The sequence below is a fragment of the Rhipicephalus sanguineus genome, chromosome 1 (genome assembly GCF_013339695.2).
Source record: "Rhipicephalus sanguineus isolate Rsan-2018 chromosome 1, BIME_Rsan_1.4, whole genome shotgun sequence".
Lineage (NCBI taxonomy): Eukaryota > Metazoa > Arthropoda > Arachnida > Ixodida > Ixodidae > Rhipicephalus > Rhipicephalus sanguineus.
In genome coordinates, this window is record NC_051176.1 from 127,807,577 (window position 1) to 127,826,646 (window position 19,070).

At 43.3% G+C, this 19,070-nt stretch overlaps 1 protein-coding gene across 1 annotated transcript in view; it reads right to left on the reverse strand.

Moving 5' to 3' along the window:
- Positions 1 to 19,070, reverse strand: part of LOC119397588 (maternal embryonic leucine zipper kinase) — a 154,563-nt gene extending 135,493 nt beyond the window's left edge. The window contains exons 1-5 of the mRNA XM_037665016.2: positions 18,775 to 19,070; positions 18,580 to 18,665; positions 18,393 to 18,509; positions 16,414 to 16,557; positions 8,082 to 8,150 (exon numbers count right to left, since the gene is read on the reverse strand). Of these exons, the coding sequence (XP_037520944.1) occupies positions 8,082 to 8,150; positions 16,414 to 16,557; positions 18,393 to 18,509; positions 18,580 to 18,665; positions 18,775 to 18,841 (483 nt within the window). The 5' untranslated portion in view covers positions 18,842 to 19,070. The remainder of the gene's footprint in view (positions 1 to 8,081; positions 8,151 to 16,413; positions 16,558 to 18,392; positions 18,510 to 18,579; positions 18,666 to 18,774) is intronic.

Consider the following 19,070-nt stretch of genomic DNA (forward strand, 5'->3'; position numbering starts at 1 on the left):
TAGTTCCCGAAATTGCATTGCGTTTTTTTCAGTAGCTACGTGCAATCATAAATGGTTCCATGCAACTTTCCTAGAAATTCTCCCTCAGGAGAGCCACAATTATTGCTCAGAGGCAGCAGTTCCCAAGAAAACAAATGGTGCAGTCAACACTTGCTAAATGTAATTTCCAGTCACTGAATCAATGAGAATGCCTCATTTTTTGGTAACCCATATATGAATCTGTTGCCTTAAATTAGGACAAAGCAACTAAGTTCATCGTGCTTGTATCATCATGCTTGTAATGTATTCAGAACAAAATTTAGTACAGTGTGGCATCATGCTTATCTCCTTCAATGAACACACACACACTCTACATGCTTTCTTGTTAACACGAAAGTGTTTTATGCCAGGGTCCACCACGGCTCCACTGACGTATTTTCGTCACGGATATGACATTGTAAAATATAAAGACTAACAGTGGGCAAAGAAAAAAACCAGAAGAAAAAGTTCTGTCACCGGGAATCGAACTTACGACCCCTCGCTCCGCAGCGCGAAACGATTCGGCCACGGACGGCACGTTCTTCGCAATGCTAACGGCGAGCTATTTATATACACCATTTGCCGGTGGCGGTACTCAGAGATTGGTGTTACACCGTGTTTTCGTTACCACTAGCGAGGTGGCGCGAAGGGCTCGAAGAGCGCGCTTTAAAGGTCGTCGCCATTGCAACGAGCGCCCGCGTCTACAGGTGTGGTCGCTCGTGCGTGCACTTATCTCGTGATCGTGGTGGTTTGTACGTCTCGCATTGAGAGCACGAAGGTCACTTGGCTCACTGCAGCGGACGCTTTTGCGAAAGGAGCGCGGTGCTCACGGAGAAATAAGTTACAAATGTGACAGTTAGTTCGCTCTCATCCTGTGTATGTTCGTTCCGCGCGTCCTCTCTGCTTGATCAGCGCGTTGCAAGTTACGAGCTGCTTGCCATTCTTCGCGTGACATTACAATTTGTTGCTGTAGCATTCATTCCTTCGCCCGTGGAGCGAAAGAATTCGCAACAAACGCTCAACTACGTCTGTGAAGACACGTTTCACTTTTGTGTTATACCGATTCCTATGACAGAGGGATCAGCCATGTTTTTTTCATTAGTGCCATTGTCATGAAGCACATGATAAGTGAACACAGTTCTGTATTCATAGGCGTATCTACCAGGGGGGCAAGAGGGGTGCTAGCCCCCCCATTGAGAAATGGGGGGGCTAGCAGTGCGGCGAAAGTGGGACGGAGACCCCCACTTTCCACAATGGTTATTGTCGGCTGCAGACTGGGAAACTAACAAGTCAGGCAAAGTTTTACTTGAACGCAGCAATAACTTAATTATGTAATAAAATTTGTCCTACGATTCGGCTGTGACGACTGTCCTCCGTGCGTCATGACGAGGCACTGTAGGCTACCTGCGGTGTGGGCTGCATATTCCACGCTTGAGCGCCTTGCACTCGAGCATTGCAGAGGAGGCTATCGCTCAGCAGGGGCTCTATAACATTGCAGCAATCTGTCATGATATTATGTTGTACTGCCTGGCCTGAAATTTAAGTAATCGGCGACGCAAACAATGGCGGGAACCAGTAAACGTTTTATAGCCCGATCAAACGCTCTAATTTTTCAGGAAACTCAGTTTCTTTCAAAATGAATAGCATCACCACTGCTCCATATCCAAGCTGCTGTGAGTTGAGTGTGCAGAAGTGTCCAGTATTTTAGTTTTGCCTAGCCAGGACAGCTAAAATAGATTCCCACTTTAGTCTCCGATTAGCCTGCTTCACTTAGCTTATCATATGGTACCCTGCTGTGATCGCGGCGGCTTGTAAGAAGGCAGTGGACTCGAGCACATTGAGAAGCCCAGCTTTCAAGTTTGCACTGTTACTTGATCTACCTCACCAGGGAGATGATCAGCGTCCACAGTTTTCTGGACTAAGAAGGCTGCCCACCTGCAAAGGATTGTGTCTGTTCCTAATAATGTTTATTTCTCTCTCTACCTCTCTGTCAGCAACGATGAGCTCACAGAGAGCTGTAAATGCACAAAAACAGCTCAACATCGTTATACTACATCTGAAAGTATCTATTATACACAATTACACATATGAATCCATCTCGCCCACTGCTATAAGCAGCCGCTGCCAATGTGTGGGCAGCCTTCTTAAATTACGTTCAGAAAAAGAAAGGGTTATTGTTCAGCACAGTAATGTGCTGCTTATTGTGCACACTTTGTTATTGTGCACACTTCGATGCTTATTGTGCACACACCGCGAGTTTTCGCAGACTTGTGGTGTTGCATAACAAGGAAGCGATTTTATGGCACATTGAAAATTTTTGACGAATAGCGAAGAACCAATGATAAACAATACGCCATATTGAAAAGGTTCATCATTATTATTTTTTTACGCAGTCATGTGTAAGTAGTAATTATGCAATTGATCACATACACGTCATTTGTTGCGTCGTTTTACGAGCAGGTGCTGTGAGCATGACCCAGAAAATTTCGACCAATCATTAACAGCTAACAACCTATACGGAAGGACAAAAAATGCGGGGTAGTTTAACGTTATAATCGCACATATTTTCAAGGAAAATTTGAGCTTACACAGTTTACGTAGGCTATTTACTTGGAGGAACCGGAGGGGAGGCGTAAAGGGTCACTTCACCGCTTTTCCGTCCACCCCCCACCCAAACTGGGAAAAGTAGGAGGTCAAGTAACGGCACCTAGCATATAAATTCGCAGTCATTTATAATCTTATAACTACAACTAACCAGCTCAATGTGGTTTCCTTCAGTATTAATCGATCGACCTTGGTCTTCTTAGGAAAGACTTTATATTAGAGGGCTCTAACAGTAAAGAAATTGGCACTCGGCTTATGCTGAAGACTTCTACAAAGTACCTTGCTTTGTCAGCCGCATGTTTTGTTTAATAAGTGAGAATTTAAGGTATATACTAGAGTTCAGAACAGGTTCTTCATACTCGTCGTATCTACAACACCAAACTAAGACTGGGAAGTTTGCTGATGCACTGTTCAGATGATCAGGTTAAATTTGGGGGCACTTTTTAAACTTCACGGTAATATTTCCAAAATGTGATTAAACACTGTTGTGTTGCCGCGGCATAGGGCGGCCCAGCCTGCACAATCAGTTTGTGCAGATTCTTCCTTGATTTAAAACAAACAGTTTTGAAAAGCAAGTCACCTAATCAGGTCTATGAATATAAAAAACCACCTCAAGTCAAATATATATATATATATATATATATACACAGGGTGTCCCAGCTATCACGCAGCACAATTTAAAAAAAGAGCAACAGCGTTACGCGAAGCAAACGTACTGCATATTGCTCCTAGTACACTGGAGTAGCCACTACTATTTTTTTGTTAATGAGGTTTAATTAATTAGTCATAACTAGGGGTGTGCGAATATTCGAAATTTCGAATATTTTTCGAATAGTGTTTGCTAATTGATTCGATTCACACTGAAATTTTACTATTCGAACTATTCGAACTTCCCAAAGACAAATGCAGTCAACGTCCGGTTGAAAGTGACCCCTTCAGATTTTCAATATGCTTCACCTCATTACACTCGTATTGTGGCAAAGCTGCCTTTCAAGCTCCGTTACGGTCGAACTTAGCCAAGAGACAAAGTCCGGTTAGAAGTGGTCCCTAGATTTTCAATATGCTTCACCTCATCACACCCCCGTATTGCGGCAAACCTGCCTTTCAAGCTCCGTTACGGTCGAACTTAGGCAAGAGACGGTCAACGTCTGATTGGAAGTGGTCCCTAGATTTTCAATATGCTTCACCTCCTCACACCCCCGTGTTGCGGCAAAGCTGCCTTTCAAGGTCCGTTACGATCGAACTTAGCCAAGAGACAGTCAACGTCCGTTTGAAAGTGGTCCCTAGATTTTCAATATGCTTCACCTCATCACACCCCAATATTGCGGCAAAGCTGCCTTTCAAGCTCCGTTACGGTCGAACTTAGCCAAGAGACAGTCGTCGTCCGATTGGAAGTGGTTCCTAGATTTTCAATATGCTTGACCTCATCACACCCCGGTATTGTGGCAAAGCTGCCTTTCAATCTCTGCTACGGTCGAAAATGTATTAACTCAAGAAAACGCTGGTTGCAACATGGAGATCAAAGATGTGGCAGAGGTGGGGGCACAATCAATGCTGTTTTCGACTAGAAATTTGGGCAGGAAGTCCGAAAAATCGGACGCCGAAGCTTTTTAGCATCCAAAATTTCAGATGTTCTTATATATCGACGTCTACGAGGCAGATTTGGAACTCCGGACTTGAAGGGAGCACACCCTTGTCCGCCACATCAGTTGGCCTTCCACAGCAGGTGAAAGAGGAGGAGAGGCTGAGGAAATGGCATCTCTGCCTATCACGCGTAAAGTGTTGTCAGCAACACTTTGGTTGCACCAAATCATGTACATTAATACAATTCGGCCTCTACATTGCCTCATTCTTGATACGAAAGACAACTATGAAATATGACCCCACCAGCGCTTCATCAACCTAGCGAAAAGAAACACTTTCATGTTGCTATCTCATAAGAACATACTTAGGGATTCTCTGCAACTTTTTCTGTAATTTCACTTCGAATTATTCGAAAAATGTTTGAGAAATATTCGAAAATTATTCGAAATTATTCGATTCGATTCGCACTCAATCTTTATTATTCGAATTCGCTTCGCACCCAAAATTTTGCTATTCGCACAGCTCTAGTCATAACCATATTTTTAACTCCAAAAGTACTCACCTAGTTGTCAAAATGTCAATGAGGCATATGTAGGCATGTTCCAAGGACATCTCACTGCGCAATTTTTAACAACGTACTAATTACGTGCTCATTTTTTCCAGCTGATAAAGAAAGCCCGCGAAATATGAAAAATAACACGTGACTACGCTCCCACCCGCAAAAGAAACCAGCGCCCTCAAATAAGCTTACTGCAAACAACCGCTTTGTCTGTTGTCCTTTGCGAGAGACAGCGTTCCGCATTTTGGCAAGGGTACAGGTCGGGTGCCAACGATATGCATGCAATTTCGCTGGGATTCATTCCGTTCAATAGTACGCCGCAATCATCCATATCTCACGGCCAACTGTTCTCATTGATAACGCGGCAGGTGTTCTGATAACGGCCTGACTCTGTAAAACCAGCGGTGCGTTTCATATTTCGCAGGCTTTCTTGATCAAGCGGAAAAGATGAGTGCGCTATTAGCACGTTGTTGAAAGCAGCGCAGTTAGATGCCATTTGAACATGCCTATATACGCCTCATTGACATTTTGACAATTAGGCGAGTACTTGTCAGGTTACAAATATAATTAGCACTAATTAATTAAAGCTCATTAACGAAAAAAAATGGCAGTGGCTTCTCCAGTGTACTCGGAACAATATGCAGTAAGTTTGCTTCGTGTAACGCCATTCGTCTTTTTTTAAATCGTGCTGCGTGATAGCTGACACACACACACAGCGTGACACACACACACACACACACACACACCCTGTGTGTGTGTGTGTGTGTGTGTGTGTGCGTGTGTGCGCGTGCGTGCGTGCGTGTGTGTGTGTGTGTGTGTGTGTGTGTGTGTGTGTGTATACATACACATTATATATATATATATATATACGGCGAACAGAGTGAGCGACGCCAGCCCCCCCACTCGCGAACGAGTTGGTATTTACAAAATACACTGTCTGTATTTACAAGCTCCTCAGATGACTGAACATTTTGCTGCAGACAGCATAGATGAATGTATCAAACGAAACAAAAAAAGAAGCATTTAAAGCAAAGCTTTACTTGTGACACATGCCAGACTTTCCTGACTGTTATGCTGGCTGCCTTGGTTCCCCAGCCCAGCAACCGCATGCTCTAACGGCCATGCCCCAATCTCACATGTACCACTGTTTCACTGCAAACTAGCTCTTTGAGAAGATCGCCAGATATGTAGTAACGTGTAGCCTTGGGTGTACAAGAAAAGATGCGCACGTCCCAATTTTCCCTTTTAGGACAAATATGCAGGATTAAAAGTGGTAAGTATTAACCAGCATAACGGCTGTCATTGCTACTATCCTTGTGACACTGACAGATGATTGAAAAGCACTACAACATGGTTTTAGAACGCTCAGTGGCAGGTCTCTACAACAAGACATAGCACATCGTCTTTTGCAATTTGGCTAGTTTTAATGCTGAATGAAATTTTCACTTGCTCCACAGAGCTTACCATGGTGATTGAAAGGTGCATTGGTTTGTGAAATCTGAAACACTTCTCTTGGCAATGTGTTCTGCTGTCTTGCTGGCTCATGAACGCACCATGTACAATTCCCACAGCACATAGGATCTGCACTTCTTGGTGTTAGGAAACGTACTCCACACAAACTTTGTATTTTCATTTTCTTAAAAATGCAAAAAAAAAGGACTGATAACGAAAAGCTTGGTTATCTGCAATATTCATTCCTAATTAGGAAATTTCCCAAATTGTGCTGCAATGCTAAATTAAGGGAACATTTTCAGGTCAAGTCAGTTCAAACGGTGCAAATTTTGCCACCTCTTCCTATGAATACCTTGAAGTTAGTGTGAACTCTGACACAAACGAAATAGACTGGAGAAATAAATACTAGTACCACACCACAAACCACCAGATATATATTCCACACTTCATGCACAACCCTAGTATAGTTTTTTTCATACAATGGCCACACAAAGTTCTATATTGGGGAGCTTTTCCAGAAGACATGCAGACTATTCCAGACACTGGATTGCTACATCAGCTTTCTTTCACAATCACACCCAATCCACTCCAAGACAGGTAGCAGAATTCAGCGATTCCTTATACTCTGAACTCAATGTGCCAGCACAGCTCTTTCCCTCTACATGATTTCATTACTGTTTGTTCCGTTTTCCCGGTGAAGATGGCTCATAGCCACAATATGGGATTGGTGAAGTTAATTTCCTCTACATCTGACGAGCAAACGTATGGACACTGTGAATTGTGTGGCAATAAATGCATGTGCAAGTTAAAAGGACCCCGCAACACTTTTCGAACATGGCCAGAAAATGCTGCGAATTGGTAGCCGAGGCCCCTGTGAAGAAGTAAGCCAAATAATATAGCGCTGCATGCGGAAGGGCAATTAGGTTTCAAAGACAGCTAGTGCTTTTCGGGTTGAAAGAAGAGAGAAAACACTTTTAACTCCACTCATACTTGACGGAATCAAAAAATTTTTGCAACAATCGATTCGCGAGACAAACTCCTACAGTGAGATCATTCGGTACGTGGAGAAGCGTTGCAGGGCCCCTTTAAGTTGGTGCATTGCATTGTTCTTCTGACAATCCTGTTAGAAGTTGTGTCATGCATGGTTCAGAAGGCTCCAGCCAAGTGAGCCACTGTTAGCTGAAAGGGCCACAACACGAAAGTTTTTATCTTTTATTATGCATTGCATGCTGCCCCGTATGCGTCCCACAACAAGCTGGCAAAGTTTGAGTGTATTCAGCGCAATATTAAATTTCCATCTTTTGATGTCCCAGCTGAACTGTACAGCAGTGTAACCACTACAAGCAGTGACAAAATGAAAAGACACCTTTGGAAACAACTCCCTGAGTAACAAAAATGGGAAGTGACTGCAAGAGTTACAAATAAGTCATGGCTGCAATGCAGAGATTTTTTCTTTCATTTGCATCTCGGTGGTTTGCCGCAGCATTTTATCATGCGAGTTGACAAACTGCAGCCACAATAGAACTGCGATGCTCTTTGTGTGTCTTTGGAAGGCAGAGCATTTGCAGCAATCTGAACAGTGTTTCAAAGCAGGCAACACAGTGGTGGTCATTTCGCAATGTCACAGAGTGCCTGCAGACATGGCGCTCATTGTCAGAGGGAGGAGTTTGGAGGCAGTACTCTCAAAGTGAAGTTTTAAGTTTAAATGTGGGTCTGGAGCACAGTTTTTTCAGTTACTAACCATTTTGGGCACTCTGCTCTCCATTACAACGATAAACTGAAATGAGTAGAATGACAGCAAATCCAGCATGCAGAAAAATGCAATGAAAAACAATGCACTTGGCTGTGAGAAAATGTCATGTACCTTGGGCTTTGCACAAAGTCCAAAATCAATCAGCTTTAGGTTGTGGTTCTCATCCAGGAGAAGGTTTTCCTATATGCAAAAGAACAACCACAAACACATGTGATCTACACTCAAAAACTCCAGAAGTTTGTCACAACCATACAAAACGACACGACAATAAACCAGATAATGCACAGAGGAAGTTAATTATGTCTAATCGAAAAAGTAATAGTTTCACTACAGTCAAGTGGAATTCAAATGCACTCTTGCTTGAGAGCCCTCATTAACAGCAGCAGTAAGGTATACCCACTGAAACCACTAGGCAAGGCAGTACTAGTAATATATTATCTTGGATGGCAAAAACAACAGCTAAAAAAATTGTTAATTTTTTTTTGCCTGACAACTTGCTGTTGACTCTTGATCCCGACATGAAGCATCAATTCATGCAGTGTACAAAACATTTAATATCCATTATGTGTCCCGACTGAAGCACTGCACTGTCTGAAAAGATGCATCACACGAATCTGAAGGACAACATTTTATGAAGCTTCCATTGTGAAGTGTTCTTTGCGAAATTTTCCTTGTGAGGAAATCTCATTCATTTCCCTTTGTAGATTCAAACTACATTTGAGTGTATGATGAGATTCCCTCGGAGTAGTATGGTTGAAAAGAGATCAGGAGAGGATTAAATCTGACATCCCTCCAAAAGAGCGGGTGCATAGTGAATGGCTGGGTTGATCCCATCAAAGATTCGTATTACTTGTAGCTCAAATAAATAATAATGGTGAGGAGAATAAGACCGCTCTCTATCAGGGTGAGAAGGTTTACAACGTAAAAGAATTTCAAAAAAGCACGAGCAGGAAAATGAGAACCAAGGAAGCACACAGTAAGATGGGGCGATTTGTTGGTTCATATCTTGTCATTCCCTTTAAAGAGCTTTTGTCACTGCACTTTCTACTTGTTGTTGATTGTAGCTGCGGTCCTCCTAGATCAGGATGCCCAACAGGTTGACCATTTTGAAAGTCTGCCAGTCTTCCAGACACTCCCCCTCTTCGTATGCTGATGTGGCATTTTGCAAGGAAGCTCCTGCTGGGTTGATGGATGGAAGAGCACCCTGGCAGCTACAAGACATCTCGTAACATTGGTACAATCAAGAATGAACTAATAGTGGTGCAGGTACTGCATGTGAATAGTAAACAAGAAGAGACTATAACGGGAAACTGTCAGCGTCATGGAAAACATGCCAAGCATTTCGATGTGCTAGTTTGCAAACGGTTAATTCTTAACGCTGTTCTATAGACCTTTTTTTCGTGGGCGCCGCCATACTGCCTAGCGGGCGGCGCCGTCTCTGGTCTGGCAACCCACTGGCATGTGCGAAGCTCCGCGTTTGCATGGAAGGTATACGTGCGGTTGCAGTTGCAGTCAGTTTTTTTTTTTGTTTGTTTGTCCTGGCGCGCTGAATTTTGTATCAAGAGATGCGGTATACGTAGGAAATGAGGCTGTGAGACGTCCTGGAAAGGTTTGATTCGTTGAGAGTTAATGATGTTAATATACATCGGCGCGAACGTGTCGCAAGTGGTCGATGTCATATATTTTCGGCACTATCTGTTGGAAAGCCACGCAAATATTTGGACTCGTTCTAGCAGGGCAAGCAAGTTCCGCCACTCTTAGGGTATACGATGAATTTTTTTTCTTGGACTGTAGTCTTCTAGTTAGGTTTTTTTTTTCATTCACGGTATGTTTATGCTGTCGCACCGACTACCGCTCGTACATTTGGTTGTGCGTGAACACACAGTCTCGATTTCATGGCGCGGCATCTGTTCGTTGCTCACAAACAGTTGGCTATCTTGTTTGTCAACTTTTAAGTGACCGCTTATTACTCGCTCGTTTATTGCGCACCGGTGCGAACGAAGTTAGAGCTGTTTACAGGGAGGTGTTGGTACATAAAAACGATGCTGATGTTTACATGCCGGCGCGCTTCTTTTTTTTTTTTACTTTAAGAGTAGTGATATTTGATTGGATTTACTCGGCGATAAGATGAAGATGGTTAGAGAGTTTCTTCTGCCGGTAAGGCACGAAGCGCGCCCGGGCTCGAGCCTTTGATCGGCATCGGAGGTGATTCGTGTTTTTTTTTTTTTTTTGATAACTTCGTATACCAGATATACTGTTCTTGCGAAATTCTTGCTCGTTTTCAAGGCTAAGCAGCCAAATTGGCAGTTCAAGAAACACTAGACAGGCGTAACAACTTGGTTTTTGTATCGCGCTTTGAAAACAATTAACTATGTTGCATATCATTGCGCGACTTGTCAGACACGGCTCTTCACCACATAAAAAATTTGTATTCCTGAGGTAGTTGTTCCACACACGGAGCGACATTTTTTTTTTTTGTTTGCTATTCGGCTTTCATATCGCTCATCGTATACGATACACCCCGCTGTCTTACGGAAGTTGCAACCTCACTACAAAGATCTCGCCACGTCCTTTTGATGTAGTGTTCATTGAATGTTCGGGTTTTACAAGGCTGGTACGCAGCAATAATTAAATGTATGATGCCGGTTACCCCGCTGCGAAGTGAGGGATTTCTCGTCCGTGCTAATACCGTTATACATCAACTGCAGCGATCAGTGTTGAGCCGAGCTACGAAGCTAATTGTTAGACCAAACACATCATATTGAAATATAATAATACAACGAAGCGAAAACAACTCAGGTGGCTGCTCGAGTGGTACTTGGATGTTCTGCACTTTACCGGACAGGGCCGTACTTGACCGCTTATGTTTGTTCGCAAATCGATTCACATTTGACTGCGTGGAACACTGGGAATTCCGAATATATTGCGGCACTTGCCAATTTATAACATGTAACGTAACACAAACGATGTACCTTGAAGAGTGCACACAACCGCAAGCACACCGCGCTTGGTGATGCACGTCGCATACTTATTCTGGCAGCAGTTTACTTTTTATAGTTGTTAGAACAACAAAAAACGGCACAGTGGTTTCCCGTTGACCTTTCGCTGGCTCACATCGCAATATAAGTGAACAAAATCCGCAGGTCGACTTAAAACACGCAAGAATTGTTCGAAAACGCCACTCATCCAAGCACAAGCCCGCACACTCCGCGCCGTCGCGCACGAGCCAGAAAGGAGGAAAGCGCTGGTTGCCAGTCCGGTCCTCCTCGCCCGATGCAACGGTCTATACCACCTGCTAAGTTATACGTCTATGGCAAAATGTACAGGGTTTCCATGTTCCAGGCACGTTTATATCAAACCATCAAAAACTTATTTCCTAGCTTTATTTATTTATTTACATGCAGTGCAGGGCAGTATCGAAGATACATGTATCTTAGATACTATCTTAAATACTCTTTGGGTATCTTGTATCTGTAGAGTGATACGTCTCGCAAAATGAGTATCTGTATCTGTATTTCCGATACATTCAATATTGTATCGTGTATCTTAATATACCAGATACTCCTATAGGAACACCACCCTACGAAACAATAATTGCTGGCTCAACTCCGTTTCTCAAGTTGGTACTGGTGCCACTAAACCGCCTGAATAAAGCTAAAGGCAGTGACATACTTTTATCTTTCTGGAAGAGTCCACCAGTGAGGGCAGGCGATGAGGTGTGCGCGTCCGTTTTTGTTGAACAGAAGAAAATGACAGCGCTCGCGCAGTCTCGACAGAACAAGCACCCAAACGCCTATGCTTAGCTCACGTGCCTTTCGTTTTGTACATTTTTTTTCTTTCTACTTGTGCCAGTGCCATGACACTTGCCCTTATCCGCTGTCCAGCGCCGCGTACCACAACGCCCGCGGTGATTATCGCGCAAATTCTGATGCCGCTCTCCTGCGTGGTGCTTCGTTACGAAATCTGAAGCATAGGGTTGCTTTGTCTCGTGGCTTTCACACATCAGCGATTTGAAGGATTTTGTGTATGTAAGTTCGATTTTCTTGCGATTGACTTGCGTGCAAATAAGATCCTAACTATAGCACCTCTAGTACCAATGCTAGATCTGATAGAGCACGCGTCTACCTAACAGAAGATATCTTCGTGTACCCTAACTTTTTCTGCCTGCTGTCGATCGAGTCCCGGCCGCGGCGGTCGCATTTTCGATGGAGGCAAAAATACTTGAGGCCCGTCTACTTCGATTTAGGTGCACGTTAAAGAACTCCAGGTGCTCCAAATTTCCGGAGCCCTCCACTACGGCGTCCCTCATAATCTTATCGTGGTTTTGGGACGTTAAACCCTAAGAATAATTATTATTATCTTCCTGCTATCTTTATTCAAAGAACTTTTCAAATCATAATTTGATTGTTAGCACAAGTGCTTTCTCACTTGTTGTTCTCTTGCATCCCGTACATCACCTAGGGCTCTGAACTGTTATTTTCAGGTCTGGTCACAGCAGTATCTCTCTTGTAACATGCTGCCAAAATAACCCCTTTCTCCTTTATTCTTACTAATTGAACTGTCTACTTTATTTCTGCTACTGTTTACACATTTATATTTCACTTGAGTTTACTGTTCTGCCAAGGCAATTTCGAAAAACCAAACATCCTGCTTACTGCTTAGTAAAACAGTGAAATTGAGTTTGCACTATAATAATGGAAATAATTAGGAGCCATATCTTAAAGTCATTAGGAAAGGAATTCGAGAAACATTGCTATATTAAATGATCCGTTTTTCTCATGAGCGTCCCAACGAGCCGTTTCAGTCAATTTTTCATAGGCACTAAATCTTTTTATTGCCTTACCTTAACAGGTAAGTTGACGATACTTCATGCTTAATTGCCATAGCTATTAGGGGTGCCGCCAGTATAGTGTTTCAATACTTATTGACCATGAATGTTTGATACAGAATGGCTTTTCTGTTTTATTTACGTATATTTGTTTTTCTTTTTGAGGTCTCCCTAATTTTTTTCTATTACTAACCACCAGGTAATTGGAGCTATAGGTGGCAATAGCGTGAATAGCAGCGGTGTCCTGCCACGCGCTCTTATTTCTTTATTTTGGTTTGTTCGGGTTTAAACCGCAAAAGAAATATTAGCAGCGCTAGGCTCAAGGCGCGCCGCGAGGTTTAGAAATCTTCACGATTGTTTCAGATTGTTCCGTTAAGATTACGTGCGAATCCCAGCCGCGACGGCCATATTTCGATCGACGCGAAATGCTAGAGACCGGTGTACTTAAATATAGGTGCACGTTAAAGAGCCCCAGGTGGTCGAAATTTCTGGAGCCCTCTGTTACGGCGTCCATCATAATCATATCGTGGTTTTGTGATGTAAAACCGCAACAATTATCAAAAATATGCGCTGGTTCATTCAGGAGCAACACTCTAGTTCATTCGGGAGCTTACGCGAGCACCAGCGGTAACGCTGGAAGGTTCGATCGCTGATGTATAAAAGACCACGCGTTCCGCCGATGATCACAATACCGAAGGCCGACGACTTTTATAGGGAACCCAAGCACAAGTTTGGGCGCGACGCTCACGCGGCTGAGCGATGCGTTTCTGGGGGCAGACGCTGCCCGCGAAGGCAGTTTGTTGCCGGATTTGCCAGCGGTGGCGGCAAGGACACGTGCACGCATGCGCTCCTCATTCGGCCCAGAGCACTGCTATGCAATACTTACATCGTGACGCACCACAGGTGCATCCGAGAGCTCTGCACGTGCGCGGAAGCGGGGGCAGTAGTGTTGTGGCCATCAGGGCGTACATAGCCAAGGGGGGGGGGTCGAACCCGCCCCCCTGAAATTGTTCATTTTGCATGTGTGTATGGACACGCACACATACAAACGCACACGCACACATGAACGTACATAAGGTATGGTACAAGCAGACCACTTCTCACAGAAATACCCTGTCATATCTTAGAGAGTTTAAAGAGGGAGTTCGAAGTTAGGTTCTCTGATTTGCAAAAACATTCAAGTAGCATCCAATTCTTCCAGAATTCATTTAATGTAGGAATATATGTAACAGTTACCCTTAATGACCACCGGTTATCCTGCCGACGTGCTACGTGCCCGGCCCATATCCATTTCTTCTTCTTGATTTCAACTATGATGTCATTAACCCCCGTTTGTTCCCTGACCCACTCTGCTCTCTTCCTGTCTCTTAAGGTTACACCTATCATTTTCCTTTCCATCGCTCGCTGCGTCGTCCTCAATTTAAGTTGAACCCTCTTTGTAAGTCTCCAGGTTTCTGCTCCGTAGGTAAGTACCGGTAAGATGCAGCTGTTATATACCTTCCTCTTGAGGGATAGTGGTAGATTACCATTCATGATTTGATAATGCTTGCCGAATGAGCCCCAACCCATCCTTATTCTTCTAGTTATTTCACTCTCATGGTTCGGCTCCGCGGTTACTACCTGTCCTAGGTAGACGTACTCCTTTACAACTTCCAGTGTCTCGCCACCTATCGCAAAGCGCTGTTCTCTACCAAGATTGTTCCACATTACTTTAGTTTTATGCATATTAATTTTCAGACCTACTCTTCTACTTTCCGTATCCAGTTCAGTAATCATGAGCTGCAATTCGTCTCCCACGTTACTCATCAATGCAATGTCATCAGCGAATCGTAGGTTACTGAGATACTCTCCATTAACTCTTATCCCTAGCTCTTCCCAATCTAGGGCCCTGAAAACCTCCTGTAAACACGCGGTGAATAACATTGGAGAGATCGTGTCTCCCTGCCGTACGCCCTTCTTTATTGGGATTCTGTCGCTTTCTTTATGGAGGACTATAGTGGCTGTGGATCCGCTGTAGATTTCTTCCATTATGTTTATATAGGCTTCGTCGATGCCTTGATTCCGCAGTGCCTGCATGACTGCTGATGTCTCCACCGAATCAAATGCCTTCTCGTAATCTATGAAGGCTATGTATAGGGGTTGGTTGTATTCCGCGCATTTCTCTATCACCTGATTGATAGTATGAATATGGTCTATTGTTGAGAATCCTGTACGAAATCCTGCCTGGTCCCTTGGTTGATTGAACTCCAATGTCGTATTAATTCTGTTAGCAATTACTTTTGTAAATAGCTTAGACAACCGACAGTAAGCAAGAGATGGCAAACGCGTGAGGGGGAGACAGAAAATTAGATGGGTAGATGAGATTAAGAAGTTTGCAGGTATTACGTGGCAGCAGAAAGCACAGGACCGGGTTGATTGGCGGAACATGGGAGAGGCCTTTGCCCTGCAGTGGGCGTAGACAGGCTGATGATGATGATGATATGTAACAGTTGGAACTGCAGACAGGCGATGAGCTCAAAGACTCATTTGATGCAAAAGACACTGAAGTTTTATGCTGGCCTCACAGGCTCAAAGTTTTCGAGTTTTAAGAAACTAGCAGCAGCCATGATAAGTGTTCGGCAGTACATACGTCTGCGAACAAACTTTCTCACGAATGAAGTTCATCGATTGAAGCTTGCATTCTTGAATAACCGATAAACACCTCCACGAACTTCTGCGTCTTTCAGTGAGCATCACTGATATAGATATTTGAGAGTTGGCTAAGAATGTTCAGCACCAAAAGTCACGTTGAAAGAGCTTTCTTGTGTTTTTTGCTTGTAACTTATGTTTGCAAATTGCAACCTTGTGACAAGGGTGCAGAAAATAATTATGATTTATATTACAGTTTTGTACATTATTGTCAATTCGCTTTTTTTTTTTGCCTGCAATGCACCCCCGCTTCACACAAATCTTACCTGGAATACCACTACGGTCACTGAAACTAAGTTGATATAAAATGGGCTAAGAACCTTGAACATAAAGCATCTTCTCTTTGGGTTATCACATGGTCATATCGGTACAGGTGAGTGCCTCTCGCAGAACAGTGGTAAGTTGGGCGAGTAGGTAATGATCCATTATGTAACTGTGCCTGTTTGTGCTTTTCTCTCCTCTTGTGTTCCCGTCCGTTTTTTTAGCAGTTACATATTGAGTGTCTCCAGAACACGGAGAAAAAAAAAATTTAGACAACCTGCCAGTATTATCCCAATTTTCATTTCAAATGAAATTACGATCGAACTACACTTATCGTATCTGAAGAGGATAAAAAAAATAGTTCTAGATATATTGGTAATTCGATAAAACATAGGTTCCAGGTAGTATGCTTTACTCCATTACATGTACCAGCAAGTCTGCTTGGTACATGCATAGACAATATTACGCTATGACACTATGACTGACCACGGTCACCTAGCCACAGCGTGGTATTGTTTTTCAAATATCAAATGCAGTACACGACTGCAATGTTGTCAGGTTTGTTAACAAAATGCCATCGTGTGCATTAAGAGTCTGCAAAAAAATGCTAGCAATTCATCCGCTATTATTTCTGAGAAACCTGACAAGATACAAAAAAATACTCACTGGTTTGAGATCTCTGTGAGCGTATCCCTTGGAATGAATGTACGCCACGGCAGAGACTATCTGCCTGAAGAAATGTCTCGCCTCTTCTTCACTTAGCCGCTCCTTTTCAACAATGTAGTCAAAAAGCTCACCTCCGGGGCAATACTTGGGAGAAAAATGTAAATTCTGTGTCAGCTGAATGATTTAGTAATTTGAGTTATAACTTAAAAGACATGTGTATTCGTTTAACTAACAATTGTACATGCTTCTCCACAGTTATGGTGAACAAGAAGGCATGTGACCAAACTCAACAGAGTGACAGTGCATCCGCTACAGCTGTGCATCAAAGCGAACCCGTGCAAGTTCAGTGGCACCTGGAGGTGTGGCTTCATCAAGTCTGCTATACAACTGGTCAAGTGCACCAAGCCTGTATTCTCATGAATAAAACCTTGCCATCTTTTTATACTTTTTAAGCCAACTCCAGCTGCAGATGGGAAGCCAGCATTACGTTTGCGTACGCTATGTAAAAGGCAGGCAATATCACCATTTTTTGCCCAAGGAACTGCATCAATACACTTATGTCAGGAAAAAAGTGTTTGCCTCTTATTGCTATCACCAACAGTTACTAAATATGGTAAAAGCATTCTGTGCCAAAGGTAAGCAGTTTTGTGTTCTCAATGCAGATCATTCTACTGAAAGCAGCAAAACCACCATCCATCTATACATGTGACGGTTGGCTTTGCAGACATGGTCGTATGCCCGTGCAAGTGAAGCCTGCTTCCCAAGAATGCAAGCTCAACAGGACTGAGCAGCCCGGCAAAAAAAAACACATTTCTAAGTTCCAATCCACTTGCACAGCTATGTTGGCTCGCTGCACTGCAACTGTACAGAGCAAAGCCATGCACTTGCATGTTCACACTGCTTAAAAGGCAATGCGGCTGATTTAGGGCTCTAGATAAATTTCCACTTCAAGTTCTACTCCCCCTCTTCCCTTTTTTTTATTTTGTGTGCTAAAATTTGATCACATGTCGAACAGCAAAGCAAGCCTTCACACACTGCTACAAATACATGTCTGCTTGACACAGCATCAAACAAAGATATTGTCTCCCCCTCAGCTGAGAAAAAAAAGAAGCAATGCAGGCAGCATGAAAAAATTTTCCAAGAATTTGTCTTGCGACACATAGAGGTTTATCCTACACAAGCTTTTGAAATATACATAATGAAGTAATCCTCATCGCGGCAAATCAGTTTCAGGAAGTCAATGAGGTGGAGGAAGGGTTATGAAATAAAAAATTGCCACCCACCTGTTTGTAGCACGAAGCTATGAAGAAATTTATACGGACTTCTCAGAAAGGAAAGCTTTCTAGATGACGAAAAATTCATTGCACCCCATACCAAGAAATCCATATGGATTTTCCTGCATCTTCGTGCTACAAACAGGTGGATGCCAATTTTCTATTTCATAATGGTCATCACTTTTGCAGAAGCTCTTGTTCATGTAACACCAACCCTTGAATATTGTTGAACTGAGTATAGTACCTTACTGCAGGCTGTAAATACCTTGACATCCAAGTGGTTATGTTATAAAACGCTGCATGGCACATTTATGCATTTATTTTTTTCCTGAAGGCATTAGCAAGCACACGCGTGTGCAGCAGAGAAACAAATAAACAAAAGCGTTATCTTGTGAACACATACATGCATATGCAGAGAAGTAGGCGCATTTTCGGCCCGCAGGTATATTGCACAATCGTCGCTGAAGAAAAAGCAACAAATTGGGGAAACGCTGTCACACCAAGCTGTAAAGTGAAAGACACCTACAGAAATTTTCGAATACGCTCTGGTGTAGAAGAAAAGCGAAACGAAAGGACAACGCTCATATTGCGCTTTCGTATCGAATTACCAGGATCGCATATTTCATCCGGCCTAAACGGCATTCCTCCAGATCCCCCCTTCCCTCTTTTTCCACTTCCACAAACGGTCCTTGCGGAAAGCCTCACCTCCAGTACAAGGTATATCTTGGTGCTTGTCTCAATAACCTGGTAGAGCTTGCAGATGTTTTGATGACTGAGGTCCTTCAACGCTGTTATCTCAAGCTTCACTCGTGGCAAGTCATCCTGCATCATGGAGAAAACCACACGTTTAAGAGTACTCTAAAAACATAGCCGCTTGTTAAAGGATACTTACGCCAAGGGAGTGCTTATCCATTATCTTTACAGCGACTTTCTCGCCTGTCAAAATGTGAATGCCAAGCTTCACCTTGGCGAAACCGCCTGCAAAGCAAAAACCCTGTGTAAAACCCTGTGAGAAAGTTCACACGAGCGCACTTATAGCACGTCGAAATCAATTAATATTTGGTAGAACATGCAGCCCACCGCCTACCTGAGCCTATAGTCTCGAGCAGAATATACTGCTCGTCTAAATCCTCCATGGTCGGTTTTTCTGGCATGGTCCTTGGGGTTCCCGAGCACGTCAAAAACGAGTCGCTTGTGTGCGCGCGCGCCAAACAGTCCTTTCTTCGGGAAGCACAATAACGCTCGTTTTTCAAAATGACGTGTGGTACAAACAAACTATTGCATTTACACCGGACTTCAGTAGTCCACCAAGAGCAGGAGGGGAAAGATATATATTCCTTTAACTGTTACAGTAGCTGACGGACAGATTTTTAAACCATTCGA